Source organism: Chelonia mydas, chromosome 1 (genome assembly GCF_015237465.2).
Source record: "Chelonia mydas isolate rCheMyd1 chromosome 1, rCheMyd1.pri.v2, whole genome shotgun sequence".
NCBI classification, from domain to species: domain Eukaryota; kingdom Metazoa; phylum Chordata; order Testudines; family Cheloniidae; genus Chelonia; species Chelonia mydas.
In genome coordinates, this window is record NC_057849.1 from 158,898,423 (window position 1) to 158,912,718 (window position 14,296).

Genomic DNA, 14,296 nt, shown 5'->3' on the forward strand with positions numbered 1-14,296 from the left:
TTTTGTACCATTATGGGGAAAAGTAGGGTTTTGATTTCTAAATTCAGTGTCTACCCACCAAAACCCCTTGGGGCTGAGAGTACTATGGAGATGACATTATTTCAGAAATGAATCAAGTTTTCCTTGCATTACTCTACAGTGAAATCAGATAAAAGATCAAGAACACAGGGAGAGAACAGTACTAGTTTTAGTTTCCCCATCTATAAAATCAGGATAACGCTATCTCCTTTAGTAATGTTTCTCAGATCTAAAGATGAAAACTATTGTAACCCCATTTTCACCAGAGAGATTGGGCAAAGTTCAGGGCCTTGTGGGTTGTTTCTGTTAGGAGAAGAAATTGATGGAGTCAGGTATCCTTGATGCAATTTTATCTATTTATTTTCCTGAACACAAGAGGAATCAAATAGGAAACTGTTTGCTCAAAGCTCCAAGCACCTCAGCCCCAAAAGCACTCAGCATTTCTCAGAGCCACATTCCCAGTGCCTGTTCAGGCTGCCTCTGGTGCCTCCTTGCTCCTCTAGTCTTTCTGCTGTTTCTCTGAGGCATTCAGACGTACACAGCTCCACCAATCAATGCCTTAGCCCCAGCATTTGTTATATCCATCCCCCTGGGTCACATAGTTCAGCTTCTGCTCGAAAGGTTTAATATATGCCTGTGTTTTCGGTGATATGCCCTTATTGTTTCACCTATGTCGTTACATAAAGATGTTTAATGACTTCTTTACATTTATCATGAATGAAAGGCAGCTATTACACCCACAAATTTCAACAAGGTTTAATCCAACCCATAACAATACTATGTAAGAATGAAGCAGCATTGAGAGGGGCTTAAGAGATCAATACTCAGAGTACAGAAAAAGACGATATTTAAGAAAAGGGAAGGAGAGAGAGAGAGGAGAAAACGGTTTTCATGTGATGCAAAATTCAATGGCAAACCTCTACCTGGATTAACTATTCAGAAAAAGATTAAAAACAAAAACTATCCAGGGAAGTTGTGTACACAGTGCCCAGTACAATGGGGCCCCCATTCTGACTGGGTCGTCTGGCTACAGAATACAAATTAACAAAAACAGAAAAAAGAGGCCAGTGACCAAACAAACAGCATCAAACCTTTCTGGTTATTTTCAAAGCTCACTCACTAGAAATGCTACAATATAATAAGATGTGAGCTGAAAGGACATTCTAGGGACTGACAAGCAAATGAACTAAACAAGCACAGGTGTGCAAGAAAACTGCATTTGTTTTGTCCAACAGCCCGAAACTCACCATTTATAAACTGTAGAATGCCCTAAGTCTTCAGTCACATTATTTGACCACAATTAATGAGGGCAGTCATGTTGTCAAAAAATTATATACATTACATATAAATGCTCTGTCAAACAGTCTGGAAAGTACCAGTGTCCTAAGAGTTAATATAGATTTAAATCAGCAAGAGAATTACCATTTAAATGAATATTAGTTTTACACAGTAAAATTCTTCCGGTGCCGGTGAGAAAGAACAGTTACTGACCCTACAGTAATGGCTGATCTCCTACAGGTCAAGTTGGTATTCGTGTGGATCCCACTGTAGGTGCACACGTGCCTAATGTGCATGAGATTGAAGGTTCTTGTGGTTTTTGTTTTAAAAGTAGTAATCTGTTTTGGGGCTGCGCTTGCGCCATATGCCTCTGTGTGCTCCCATGCATGGACATAAGGAAGGGGCAGCTGTGACCCGCCTTCCATTTTCTTGCCATTTGAAACCCATGTTTAGATGAGGACTCTGAAAAGAGGGGACTGAAGGCAGGTTATGGGACTCACACTGACAACAGCAAAGAACCAGTTACTGTAGGGTAAGTAATCGTTTTTTTCAGATGCATCAGTCAAACAGTACTTAGCAGCCATGTCCCATGCCAAGTCCAAAGCATAATCTTTGACAAAGGTCAGTTGGTTTTTCCATTTCACTGCTTTGCAGATTTCTGATCTGGGCATATTCCTGAAGCATGTGAATAGTACTGCTGGAGCTCTGGTGGAGTGAGAGTTAGTATCTCTCCCACCAAATACACCAGCCAGCTGGTAACAGAGAGATACTGTGTTATCCATTGCTCTGTGTAGAGATGGCCTGATCTTTAGAACGCCCAGCTATAGCCAGAAACATGGGGAGACAGTGTGAAGCGTCCTGTCAATAAAACAAAACAAAGTCCTGGACACGTCTAAATGTGTGTAACTTCTTTTTGCCCAGTGCAGACTGTAGTTTCGGGAAGGAGATGGATAGATGGATAAGTTTAGATAAAATTCTGAGGACCACACTGGGGATGAATTTTGGTGAGGTCTAAGCACCACTTTATCCCCATGATACGGTCATTTAGGGAGGGTTAGCCGTAAGTTCTGGAGGCTTGCTACCTTTTCTGGCTGAAGTGATAGCTAACAGGAAGACTTCAGAGTGAGGTAACTGTACACAGCTCTCAAAGTGGATCAAAGGGAGCAGACTCCATGAGTCTAAGGAGGACTCTGTTGAGGTCCCAGGTAGGAGCAGTTCTCTGACTGGTGGGTAAATATGTAATAACCCTTTGAGGAACTCTGATACTGTTCGTGAGAAAAAACTGAGCACGACTGCACAAGCGGATGGCATGTCAAAACTGTTGGGAGGTGAACCTTAATAGAACTGAACAAGAGACCAGCCTCCTTTAAATGCCATAAATAGTCAAGAATCTTTAGTATCAAGGCCTGAACTGAAACTAGACTATGTTGAGTGGCCCACATCAAAAAACCTCTTCCACTTAAGAGACAAATTTGGCTTTTTGGTAGATGTCTTCCTGCTCTGTATCAGGATTTCTTGGACCTTTTAGGGAGCAGTCCTTGTCCATGCTACTCAACATCCACACTGTCAGATGCAATGAATTTAGATCTGGATGGAGTATCTGGCTGTGGTGCTGTGGGATCATGTCTAAGGAGGCTGAGAGCTGACTAAGCTGTTGAATTGACACTTCTAGAAGGTCCAGCAGCCAACACTGCCTTGGTCAGTAGCCAGCAATGAGGAAAACTGTGGTACTGTCTTACTTAACTTCCGTTATTACCATGGGAAATCAGTGGGAAGGTATATAAAAGGCTTTAGAGGCTTTACTGCCAGTGCTGTTGCTGCAGAGGACTTCAGTGATATTGACATGGTTGGAGTCAAAGTTGCTGGTAAAGCTCTGCCTGTGCCATTTTTGCCTTCTTTCCATTGTCTGCTACCGGGTCTGATGTGCACTCGAGAGAATGCTGGTGAATCTGGCCTTGCTCTGGTAGTGATTATCACCTCTGTATCCAAACTGACCCACATGGATTACTCTAGCAGACGTAGCTTGAGCTAAGCATCCCTGGATTTGTGGGTCCTGGAGGAAAAGGCCTTGCACAGAGAGCACATGACTGGGATGTGGCTTTCTCCTAGGCAGAAGAGGTTTTGTCCGTCTTTGATGGAGATCAATCCCTCACAGGACAGGCACTGTTTGAATCCTGAAGGTTTGCAGTCTACCATGAGGTGCGACAGTTGTCACGAAGCACCTTGCCCTGCTTTACAGGGGGGTCACCGATAATCTTCTCTCTTTTGGAACATCCAATTCCAAAAAACGTGAAGATGGCGATTTCTTTGAAGTTGGTTGAAAAAACAGTTTTATAGTCTCTGAAGAGAGTGCCAGATCAGACACTTGCTAGGTTCCAGCTCCTCCTAGTGGGCAGTAAGAGGGAACTGAGGGAGGATCACTGCCACCCCTTCCTGCCCCCATATGAGGTGGCACAGACATGTTTATCAAAAAAGTCTCCAATCTCAAATGCATGAAGCACAAGCACACCTACAGTGGAATTCACATTCACAACACCTCAAAGAAGAACTTAGTGGTTTCATTTGCTTTCTATGAAACAAAGAGTTGCTAGCAGCTTTGAGATACTTACTGAGATGCTAGGAGGAGGTTGAAGATCAGCAGCTTTCACTTTAGAGAGATCATTTAGCTGTGCACCATTTTTCACTAAGTGAATTCTCTCTTCATACTGAGACTACAGAAAAAGACAAAGAAAACCAAAAACAAATCAGCCTTTATATTATTCCACTTACACAAAAATAAGACCTCAAAGTACCAATTAACACTATTACATTTTGAGAGAGACCAATCAAAGACCTCATACATAGAAATAAAACTACATAGAAGTTTGCTTTTCTTTTTGCTATGTTAGTGTTTAGATTAAAAAAATACGGCCATGGGAAGACACATTCATTAATTTTACAGATTTAGGAATACTGGGAATATTTTTCTCCAACTGTGTACCACTACCAGTTGTTCAGCTTCCTAGGATTTTTTTCTTTTTTTTTCTTTTTTTTTTTTTTGTAAACAGCCTCTTTGTTTTCCATACCCCACCCCAAACATAAGAGAAGACTCATGATAACGTATGTGGACTTGGTAAACTAATGAGAAACGGTGGTCACATTTTTGGCCAATTCAGCAAGGATGCCTGCGTGAGCGAACACCTGGGCCCACACAAAGCCCCACTGAAATCAATCGTGCTTCATTTAAAAGAACCCCACATGGACCTCTGCTGATTTCAATGTGGCTCCATACAGACAGGTTTGTATGCTTCATCGGGGCTCTTACAAGTTATTCATTTAAGTAAATACATCAAGAGTAGCTATTTGAGATCTGTATTAAGTAATTATAAAGGAAATATAAATCCAAATATTTATGATTGTTAAATTATTTTCAAAACTAACAGTTTGCATCCATCTTTAAAACAGAGGATACATATATTGCTTTGTTTAACCTACTGGACACATCACAATTCTAAATTTGGTAAGAAGAGATAATTAAGGAGGACTCTTATAATACAGGAAAATGTGTTTGGAAAACAGACTTACTTCTACTTTTTCCATTTCTTTCTTGATATTTGAAATAAATGTTTCCCAAGAATCAATCTGTGACTTCAACTGAGGTAACACTGAAGTGGGACCACTGAAATATTTCAAATGTTCAGTTCAAAATAATGTGATAACTTGAGTTTGTAAGTGATTTTCCAACAGAGAAAACTGCTACCCAAAACCATAATGCTCTCCTTCCCCTCCCAGGTAAATCATAGCTGAAGACTTCAGTCACACAGAATTTTAACAAATTAAAGTATCAGTGTCTGTCTACTAATTTCACCCTTAGGAACTGGCCAGTCTTGGAAAGTAAGAACCCACAAGCAACAGCCAAGACTCCTAAGGATACCCCAAGACGTGGAGAGGATGCTGTGCAAGGAGGAAGAAGTCTCTTGGGTGGAGGCAATCCCAGCTCTGACTCCTCACATGCAGAAACAGACCTCCACCATGCCCATCAGTCTTGCTCCATCTCCTACTTCTAGTCCTTCTCCCTTCCTCAGACCATCAGGCAGGAAAACGTGGGCAGTTCTGTGCTGCATGGCTAAACTAGAACAGGCATAGAGCTGGGAAGTCTTTTACTCTGAATTTTTCCCATGTCGGATAGTCCGAGATTGAATGCTAACAACCAAGAGAATATTCTTTACAATTGATGTAATTCACAAAGCTAATAAATGCCACTTCGCTTTCCTAAACTTTCAGAGCTTAATTTTTCAGATCTGTGAAATCTGATGCAAGGCATCATAACACATTCTTGGACAAAGCTTTAACATGGTGTTTGTACATTCTAAAAGATGTAGTTAGCTGTCTAAAAAATCATCTATGATGGTATTTATTTAAAGTCACCAGTGCACCTGGCAATGTGAATACCTGTTATCTCTAATAGAAATGTACAGTTCCATTAAACAAATAAAAGGAAGTCTAAATTAGTGAGAGGATATAAAACTATATTAAAACCAGAAAACAGGAAGGTAAAAAGATTATATGCAATTACTGAATTTTCATGTTTGTAAACTGAATCTAGACTAAAATGTAATTCTAGATGAAATAGTGACAATGTTCTCTAGTTAGACTTATCTTATGTTTCTATTTCATAGTTGTTACACAAATTATAGTGATGTATTAATTGCATACCTGCTCATTAACTTTAGCAATTTAAGCTTGGCTTCTGCATTTGCAGCTATGCAGTGTAATTTGCATACTTCAGTGTTCTTCCAGTTTTCAAGTACGGACACCTAAAATTAAATTTACTGACTTAAAAGATGCACAAGCATTTTCCTTAGCACAAGCAGTTAAAACTAAGTAATTATTAATCTAAATTCAGCCTCAATCTGGTCTTCAGTAAACATGCTGAGCTGTGGTTTTATGATGCAGTGAAATACATTTCTACTCAGGAAAGGCCTAGCTCTAGAATATCTCTGTAGTAAGATATTTCAAGCAGCGTTAAAATGCAGTGGCAGAATTGTGTGAGGAAACTGACTCTCAGGTGGCTGCAAACAGCCTGCTGAGCTTTAAAACTTTCATAAATAGTGAAACTCTTTCCATCCCCATCCTTTGAAAACAGGTAACCTTGATATTGTGCATTATCTTTATGATTAAAAAGGTATGTATCTATTTCAAGGCAGATATACTGGCTTCTAGCTCAACAAGAACCACCTTTTTTAAAAACACACAACTTGCAATCACAAGCAAATTTGACAATCCAAAACTTCCTTAAAAGGAAAGTTGCATAGCATCTTTTTATTCAAGAAATCTGAGTTCAAAGCATTCTGAATATAGAAAAACATACAGGTTTTAGAAGAAATCACCTAAGAGAACTGTTAGGGACAGTCCTATTATTTACAAGATGCCAGCCTTTGAATGAAATACTCAAAGGGATCTGTGCATTCTAGTTCTACTAGAAATAGATGTGCCGATATTCCTATTCAAGATCAGTAATTTTTTAATAATAAAAGGATAAATTCTTTTTTGTGAGTAATTCCCACTAATGGAAACTATGTGCATGTCAAAGGGATAAAACATTCTTTAATTGCAATTACCTTTTAATAGGAGACTTAACTTTTTAAAATTTTTCTGGCAATATATCACATTGACCCAAACATCCAACCGCTTCTAAAAATATATACACAGAACAAATACAATAGAACCTTGCTAAGTTGCAGTGTCTCAGAGACCCATGGTGAATTAGCAACGAAGTGAACAAAAATATCCAGGATAGCGCATCACAAAACATACTTTGCTGATTGAGCAAGTATAGTTTTAATTATTTATGTTAATACTTTTAAGCATACTATTAAATGTTGTGTGGGTGATTTTGTAACAGTGACGAAGTCATCATTAAGATGAGACCTCACCAGATCTCTCTATTAAAACTATTCTGAAAAGTGGGCAGATCAACCTTTTTTGTGGGGACTGGTGAAATGCAAAGGAGCAAGGTTCTAGTGTAGCACATTTTACCTCTGCTGCAACAGCTCTTTTAATACAGTCCTGGTAATTATCTTTGCTCTTTTTATTTAGCTCCTCCAGCTGTACTTTTTCATTGGCAAATTTATTACTGTGAAGTAAAATAAAATAAAATAAAAATGAAGATGTCAAAAAGAATACTGGGATGCCATCTACATTTGAACTATATTCCAAAAACTCTACAACAGACATTTGTTTCCTCTTCTATAAAAATATGCATCACTGGTAACATTATGTACAGTACATGTAGACATGGATATTGGACTAATTATAGGACAGTGCTAACTCATCTTAAATACGGTGGGGCAGATACACTTACTATGAATAATTCTAAACCTACCACTTGTAGACTAAGAAACTAAGGGCTAGTCTACACTGGCAATTCTAAAGCTCTCCCAGCACTCTAAAAAAACCACCTCAACGAGGGGCATAGCTCCCAGTGCTGGTGCACTGTCTACACTGGCGCTTTACAGCGCTGAAACTTGCTGCGCTCAGGGGGTGTTTTCTCACACCCCCTAAAGTTGTTGCCGTGCTGTAAATTGCCAGTGTAGACAAGCCCTGAGAGCAAGGCTACAGGATTGCTATAACTAGAATGAGTATGTGAGCGCCCCCTGCTGTACCACAGCAGCACTTAAATTTAAAAAAAAAAAAAAATTACCTGATCTCCAGGAATTTATCCAAATACACTGTATATTGCTTGTCCTTCTCATCAATGTTCCTCAAGTATCTATGTGCATCATAAAAAAGGAAATCTATTAAGTCTGGCTTGAAAAATGTTTACTCAGCAACCACAATAGTCTTCTATAACCTTAGTTGACAAATAAGTCTATGCATTTGATTTATAGTTTTGTAGGTAGTTCATTTAGGATTTAATCTCTTAAGTCCACAAATTTGTTTTCTGCTATATCAGCACTGTGAATTTGTAATCTGAATGTTATTTAAGATTATTTCAAGGTGTGACCCAACCCATCTAGCAAGACAAAATAAGGTTAATCGATAAATATGCAAAAAGAAAATATTGCAAAACATCCAAGGTTCAAAGTCTCCTGAGGTTGGTGTTCTATGTAAATAGAGAACAATAAAATTACAGGAAGATGTCAAAGCCAATCAGGGATATATCACTAAACCAGTGTCAATATAGGTTTTGCAAATTAAAAGAAAGCAATACTGAATGTGTTTACCTGCAAAAAAAAAAAAAAAAAAAAAAAAAAAAAAAGCAAAACGCATGGTTAAGCAGAAATGCATCTACCTTAACGCAAGTTCAGTGATCCAACACCTACCTGAAAGACGTCTAAAAACCAGATGACTTAGTCAATATTTATGAAGTGTTAAGATGATTGTTGGAAAGCACAATGATTTATTATAAAACCACAACCAACCCTCAACAACTCATCCAATACATCACTAGTTTGAAAATTCCTTATTTGCTACTATTGCCAGTGCTCACTGAGTAGGGTGGGTGGAGAGGAGTTGATTTAGTTAATGCCCTCTCATCCACAGCCAGAGAGCCCTGTTGCCAAGAAACCTCACAGCATGGGGATGATAGGAGCCCATGTAAGGGATGTGCACCCTTAATAATAAGGATCCCAGTTCCATAGAGATTCCTTTCAGGCTTCTGTTTTATAGGACAGGATAAAACCACAGTAGGCATAAGGAAACACTTGTAGTTTCACACTGAACTGCAAAATCACTACTTCTGAATCGAATATCAAAACTACATGCTAATTAGATGCAACGATAGCATGAAGTCAGGTGTAACTATATCAAGAAATGGCAGAATCAAAGCAGGAGGAAATCAATGTTGTCTTTGGATTGCCCCAGAAATGTTCTGTTGCATGGCAGAATGAACACAGAAAGTGAATCTGAAGTGTGAGCTAGAGCTGGGATCTGGCTGGGATGACTGTGTAGTGGGAATGGAGGGGGAGCACAGGAGTTGAGGGAATACAATATGGAATCAGTGATGGTGAGGGAAGAGAAGAAAAGTTCAAAAGCAGTGGAAAATTAGGGGGTGCTCAAGGAAGTGCAAAGGGAAAACACAATACTGAAGATGGTAGTCTGAGATGGGAAACAAGGTATTCTATAACCTGGTTATGTAAATTATTCTGCACGCAGACCTACCAATATCAGTAGGGCTAATCACAGAATAAGGTATGTGATTTTTAAGGTGTCACACCCTAAGAAAACAAGTCTGGTCGCATGTATTCTCACTTCATACCTGCTACCCAGCTACCAACCATCACCAATTTTGTAGATTTTTATCGTCAGAACAATAATATAAATTATTCTACCATTCAGTTGTAATATACAGAATCAATATCTAAGGTTTATTTCTAGCCAACTAATATTTCAAGTACTTATATTGCTGTTCCCATTTCTAAAATCATGCAAACAAAAAGCAATGTGCATCAGTTTTTAAAAGGGTCCCTTACAGCTCATTGGTATCTGCAAGTTTTTTGGATGTATTCTTTGTTGCTTTTAATTTCTCTTGGTTTTCTTTTTTTTCTTGTTGCCATTTCTTAACTTCCATTTCTAAATCTTGGTGAAACCAATCCAGCTCTCTTTGTGTAATCTAGAGGCAGAAAATATTTAAGAAAATGTAGCTTCTTAAAGACATTTCTTTTAAAAATTACTAGAGTAAGTTGTGGGTTTTTTTTTGGATTTATACACCTCCTAGCAAATGCATGCTGATTAGAACATGTGTTCCAGCCAGTGTTTGATTCACATTCAGATGAAAATAAACAGGGCTACTCAGAACAAGTGAAAAACGCATTCTGTTGTTAAAGCTAAGCTTTATTGTGATGATTACCACTTACATCTCAAGTGCATTATTGATCAATAAGCTGTCTGAAGCTAAGAGGGTTTTTTAAATAATTCCAATTGCTCTATACCCTACATTGGGGTGTGCGTAAAAATTTTACCTTATTTTCTTCAACTCTTTTTTTTAATTGCTCTTCTAAAACACTCGTCTCGTCTGAGCTTCGGCACTGTAACTGTTCGTATTTTTCCTTTGCTTCCTTAAGTTGCTCTTGTAATACCTGATGCTCTTTTTCCATACGTAAAATATCTCCCTGAAATTTAGGTTATGAAAGAACTTTTGTTATAGAACTCAGTATCCTAGAGTAACATGAGTCCACAATACATTAATAGGAAAAGATTAATGTGAACTATGGTCCAAGATCTCAGAGAACTTTGTTGATAAAATGTTTAAAAGATTTTGAATTCAACTCAAGAAACAAATACTGATTCAGCACTGAACTAGTATGAACACTTGGAAGGTCTGTTCCCCCCTTGATGTGATCCTATCAACTTGATTCTTCTATATCCCAGAATGGAGAGATGTAATCAATGCTCAGAACTGTTGGAAAGGAAGAATTACAAAATTCACCACTGAAACGGACTCTAATGGTTGGGCAACTAGAGAACCTGAGTTCCAAAACTGCCACTTCTTTTTCATTAAAACTCTATGCATCCGACACTATGACATACTAAAAAGCAGGTCCTAACAGTATGGCTGGGGAAAAAAAACAAACAAACAAACAAACCCCAAAGGTCACTAAAATTCTCTGTCATTTTCAGCCAGATTCACTACTAAACTTTTAAGGGATGCTTTTTATCTCAAGCTCCTCTTGATCTATACAAACGGAATGTTTTAATAGTTTGGAAGTGGTTTTGGTGATTTAAGCACTCGTCCCACAAACGAAAAAAAATCCTATAATGATAGATTTTTAAGTTTTACTACTAAGTGATTAATTTGTTGAGTTTTATTAGCGAGATACTAAATTAAATGACACTGTGCACTTCTCGTTGGAACCTTAATTCTTCCTTATCTAATTAGCAAAGACTTTCAAAATATTTGCTAAATAAAAATACATGTACTTACTTGTTGAGTTTCAAATGGATAAAAAGGCATGGTATTAGCATCCCTATCTGCTAATTCCTGATTTACCTAGAATACAAAAACCACTAGTTATTTAAATTAAAAAAAAAAAAATTATATCCCATCTACACTTGCAACCAGTCCCTTAAAAGTTTTGTAGTGTAGATGGGCCTAACTTAAAGCCACATTAACACCTCTCTTAGATCTTGAGTAGTTCCCATTTACCAGACTTGAAGGAACCATCTTGAGGATAACAATATTGTAAATGAGTTCCCTAAAATGGCTGCATGTGTAAGTGAATGCATGATATTTGGTTGAACTTTCTCCACTCAGGTCAGACAGACAGACAGATATTCATATTATGTCTAAAGAGCAACCCCTTCCCTCAGATTCCTTAAAAAGAAGCTTGAGTGAGCAAGCAGAGTTTCTCCAAAAGCTCAGGGTAGGATTTTCAAAAGTGTTTATGACTGGCCTCCCGCTCTTACTGAAGGCAGAGGGAGTTTTACCATGGACTTTGATGAGAACAGAGTTAGGCCAACACTGAATGCTTTGAAAATACCACTCTCAGAGTTCAAAAAACAAATTATTACCATGAATAATGTGTAATGCCTGAAAATACAGCTTAATTATAAATTTGCATTTGATAATCTGTAGCACAGACAGCTCTAAAAAAGTTAGCCTCATTAGGGACAGTGGCGATAATGGAATTCAACATCAGCAAGCTATAAAAATTGTTATATTGCTTTAATAGTACTTTATTAATCTGACACTGGACTTCAAACATTGTCTGTTCCACTAATGAGGTCATGTTTCCAGGTGAGAGGTCTACTACCTGCAGTAGTTTCCAACATGCAAATTTTATTTGGAAGTTTTTTTTCAAATGCTTATTTGAAGCAACAAATGTTTGGGTTTTCTTTTCTTTGTTTTATCTCCATTAACTTTCAGAGTCCCTAAGAAATCCCTAATATTTGAGACAATAGTTACTAAAAGTATGATGCAGTTGCATTTCCCACTGTACCAAAAGTCTTAAAAGTTTACTTCTGCTGATCTTGCAATGACTTAAATATGGCACCACTGAAAAGATATATAAATATTAGGCACATGAGGGGTTCTTTTTTGTAAGTGTTTCATTATATGCAGGTGTTAGTTTGAAAACTGTTTTCCAAATGGAAAAACAAGGGAGAACAATCTGATTTTCTTCCCTTTGGTTTGAAGAGAGATGAAGGCACATTTTTATTTAATTTATTTACGAAAAATAGGCAAACCCACAATTTGTATACTACCTTCTCATTCCTACAAATATCAGCCTTTTTGCACTAACATAACCAACTGATGTAAATATAATTGTGAAAACGTTATTGAAGTGGTGCTGAGGAGCCATAAAGGGGCCAATCCCGCAAACACTTAGCTTAAAGTACAATGCTTGTTAGTATCTGCAGGACTGGATCCCAAAACAATAAGTCAAATTTAGTCTTAGCTGTATTTTACAAAATAGTTTAAAATACACAGACATTTAAATTGTCATCTTACATTAATGTACAGTAAATTCAAGATTTCAGAATATCTATATTTACTAGTCCGCTATGAGTTAATGTCTTATTTATTATGTATCAATGTAAACAACCACTGAAATAAAAAGTTAAAGAACAAGAACCTTCCCCAACCTATAAGATAAATTTTATACTGACTTGTGTAACTCCTCCCCTTTAGTGTAAATTTTAGGCATTAAAAAAAACTCGATGTCCCTTTAAAGTATTAAAGGGACAAATGTGAATGAGCTGCAAAAAGTGGTTGTGTCTGCACTGACAGCCCTAGAGAATTAAGTATTAAGTAAGAACAGGAAAGGAAATTTAATGCATTACTAGTGAAAGATCCTTAAAAGATTCTCTTCCTTTTAATTTCTTACCTGAATAGCTATCATCCTTGTAAGTGGAATGCTTTTCACTACAGGTGTATTTTTATTCTCAAATTCCATCTTAACAGCAGATGTATCATATTTAACTTCCTTAATACTGCTCATACCCTGGTCAAGATTATCTTCGTAAGAGCTGTAGTCTGACTTCATCAATACATACTGAGGGTCCGGGTATGTTTGTATTTGACTTGGTATATGATTGCCAGATATGTACTCTCTGTCTGATATTATTGTTTTATCAATATCAAGAGGAGCTTCATAATCAGCATATATATAACTAGGTTGCCCAGTAACATCTGGAATAGGAGGTATTTGAGAAATCATTGAGAACGTTCTTTCATTTTCATAACCTGAGGAAACCTTAGTCAGAGGTATATCATGATTATCAGAAATAGAGGAGTGCAGCAATACATTTGAAAAAGACAATGGTCCTTCTATGGTATCAATACTCTGACTAGGGAGAGAATTCATTGAAATATAAGAAATATGTGAGGAATATCCCGTGACTGAATAATCTGGAGTTTCACAGTTTTCTACTGTAGTATTAGTAGAAATTGGCATATAAGGTTTAATATAAGACACTGGTTTGAATTCTTTAGCAGCTGGGTTTAACTGTAGTTTGCTCTTGGAATTTCCATGAATATTTTGACAGGCTATGTGATTTTCCTCTTCACTTCTAGTATCTTCTTCAGTCTCCGTATTTTCCTTAAGCAGAACTGCATGCTTCATCAAGCCAATAAGATCATCCATCATAACAAAATGAAGGGATTCCAGAAGGAAAGGTTTCAGACCACCTGCATCTTCCACAATCTTACGGGCTTCTGCAGGGAAATGTTCATATTCTCCAACTAACAATTTATCATCAATTTCCATGGGACCATGTTCCTCCAAGATCTGAGAGAAATATCTTGAAAAAAAACAAACAGTTATACTCATTAATCCAAGCATTTTTCATTTCACTTTTAAGTCATACTGGATATTTACATTACTGTTTTAACAGTAATTTCTACAAAGACAAATAGTATTAGTAATGTATTAAGAAACTTTTGAAATCAATTTTTTTTCAGAAAAAAAAAAAACACATTGAGAAATGCCTGCTAATTCTAGATATTTGCTCTCTATACCTCCTCTACAACTATGACTCAAATTAACTTCTCCAAACACAAGGCCAATATAAAAAGGAG

General features: G+C 37.3%; 1 protein-coding gene across 17 annotated transcripts in view; it reads right to left on the bottom strand.

Moving 5' to 3' along the window:
• Positions 1 to 14,296, bottom strand: part of TTC3 (tetratricopeptide repeat domain 3) — a 131,592-nt gene that overhangs the window by 19,572 nt on the left and 97,724 nt on the right. For 15 of the 17 annotated variants that reach the window (XM_043538240.1, XM_043538239.1, XM_037904079.2 and 12 more), the window contains 9 exons: positions 13,104 to 14,019; positions 11,201 to 11,266; positions 10,239 to 10,388; positions 9,750 to 9,889; positions 7,979 to 8,047; positions 7,315 to 7,411; positions 5,992 to 6,092; positions 4,861 to 4,954; positions 3,906 to 4,007 (listed from right to left, as the gene is read on the bottom strand). In XM_043538240.1, the coding sequence (XP_043394175.1) occupies positions 3,906 to 4,007; positions 4,861 to 4,954; positions 5,992 to 6,092; positions 7,315 to 7,411; positions 7,979 to 8,047; positions 9,750 to 9,889; positions 10,239 to 10,388; positions 11,201 to 11,266; positions 13,104 to 14,019 (1,735 nt within the window). The remainder of the gene's footprint in view (positions 1 to 3,905; positions 4,008 to 4,860; positions 4,955 to 5,991; positions 6,093 to 7,314; positions 7,412 to 7,978; positions 8,048 to 9,749; positions 9,890 to 10,238; positions 10,389 to 11,200; positions 11,267 to 13,103; positions 14,020 to 14,296) is intronic. The other 2 variants (XM_043538243.1, XM_043538246.1) reach the window with 1 other exon arrangement.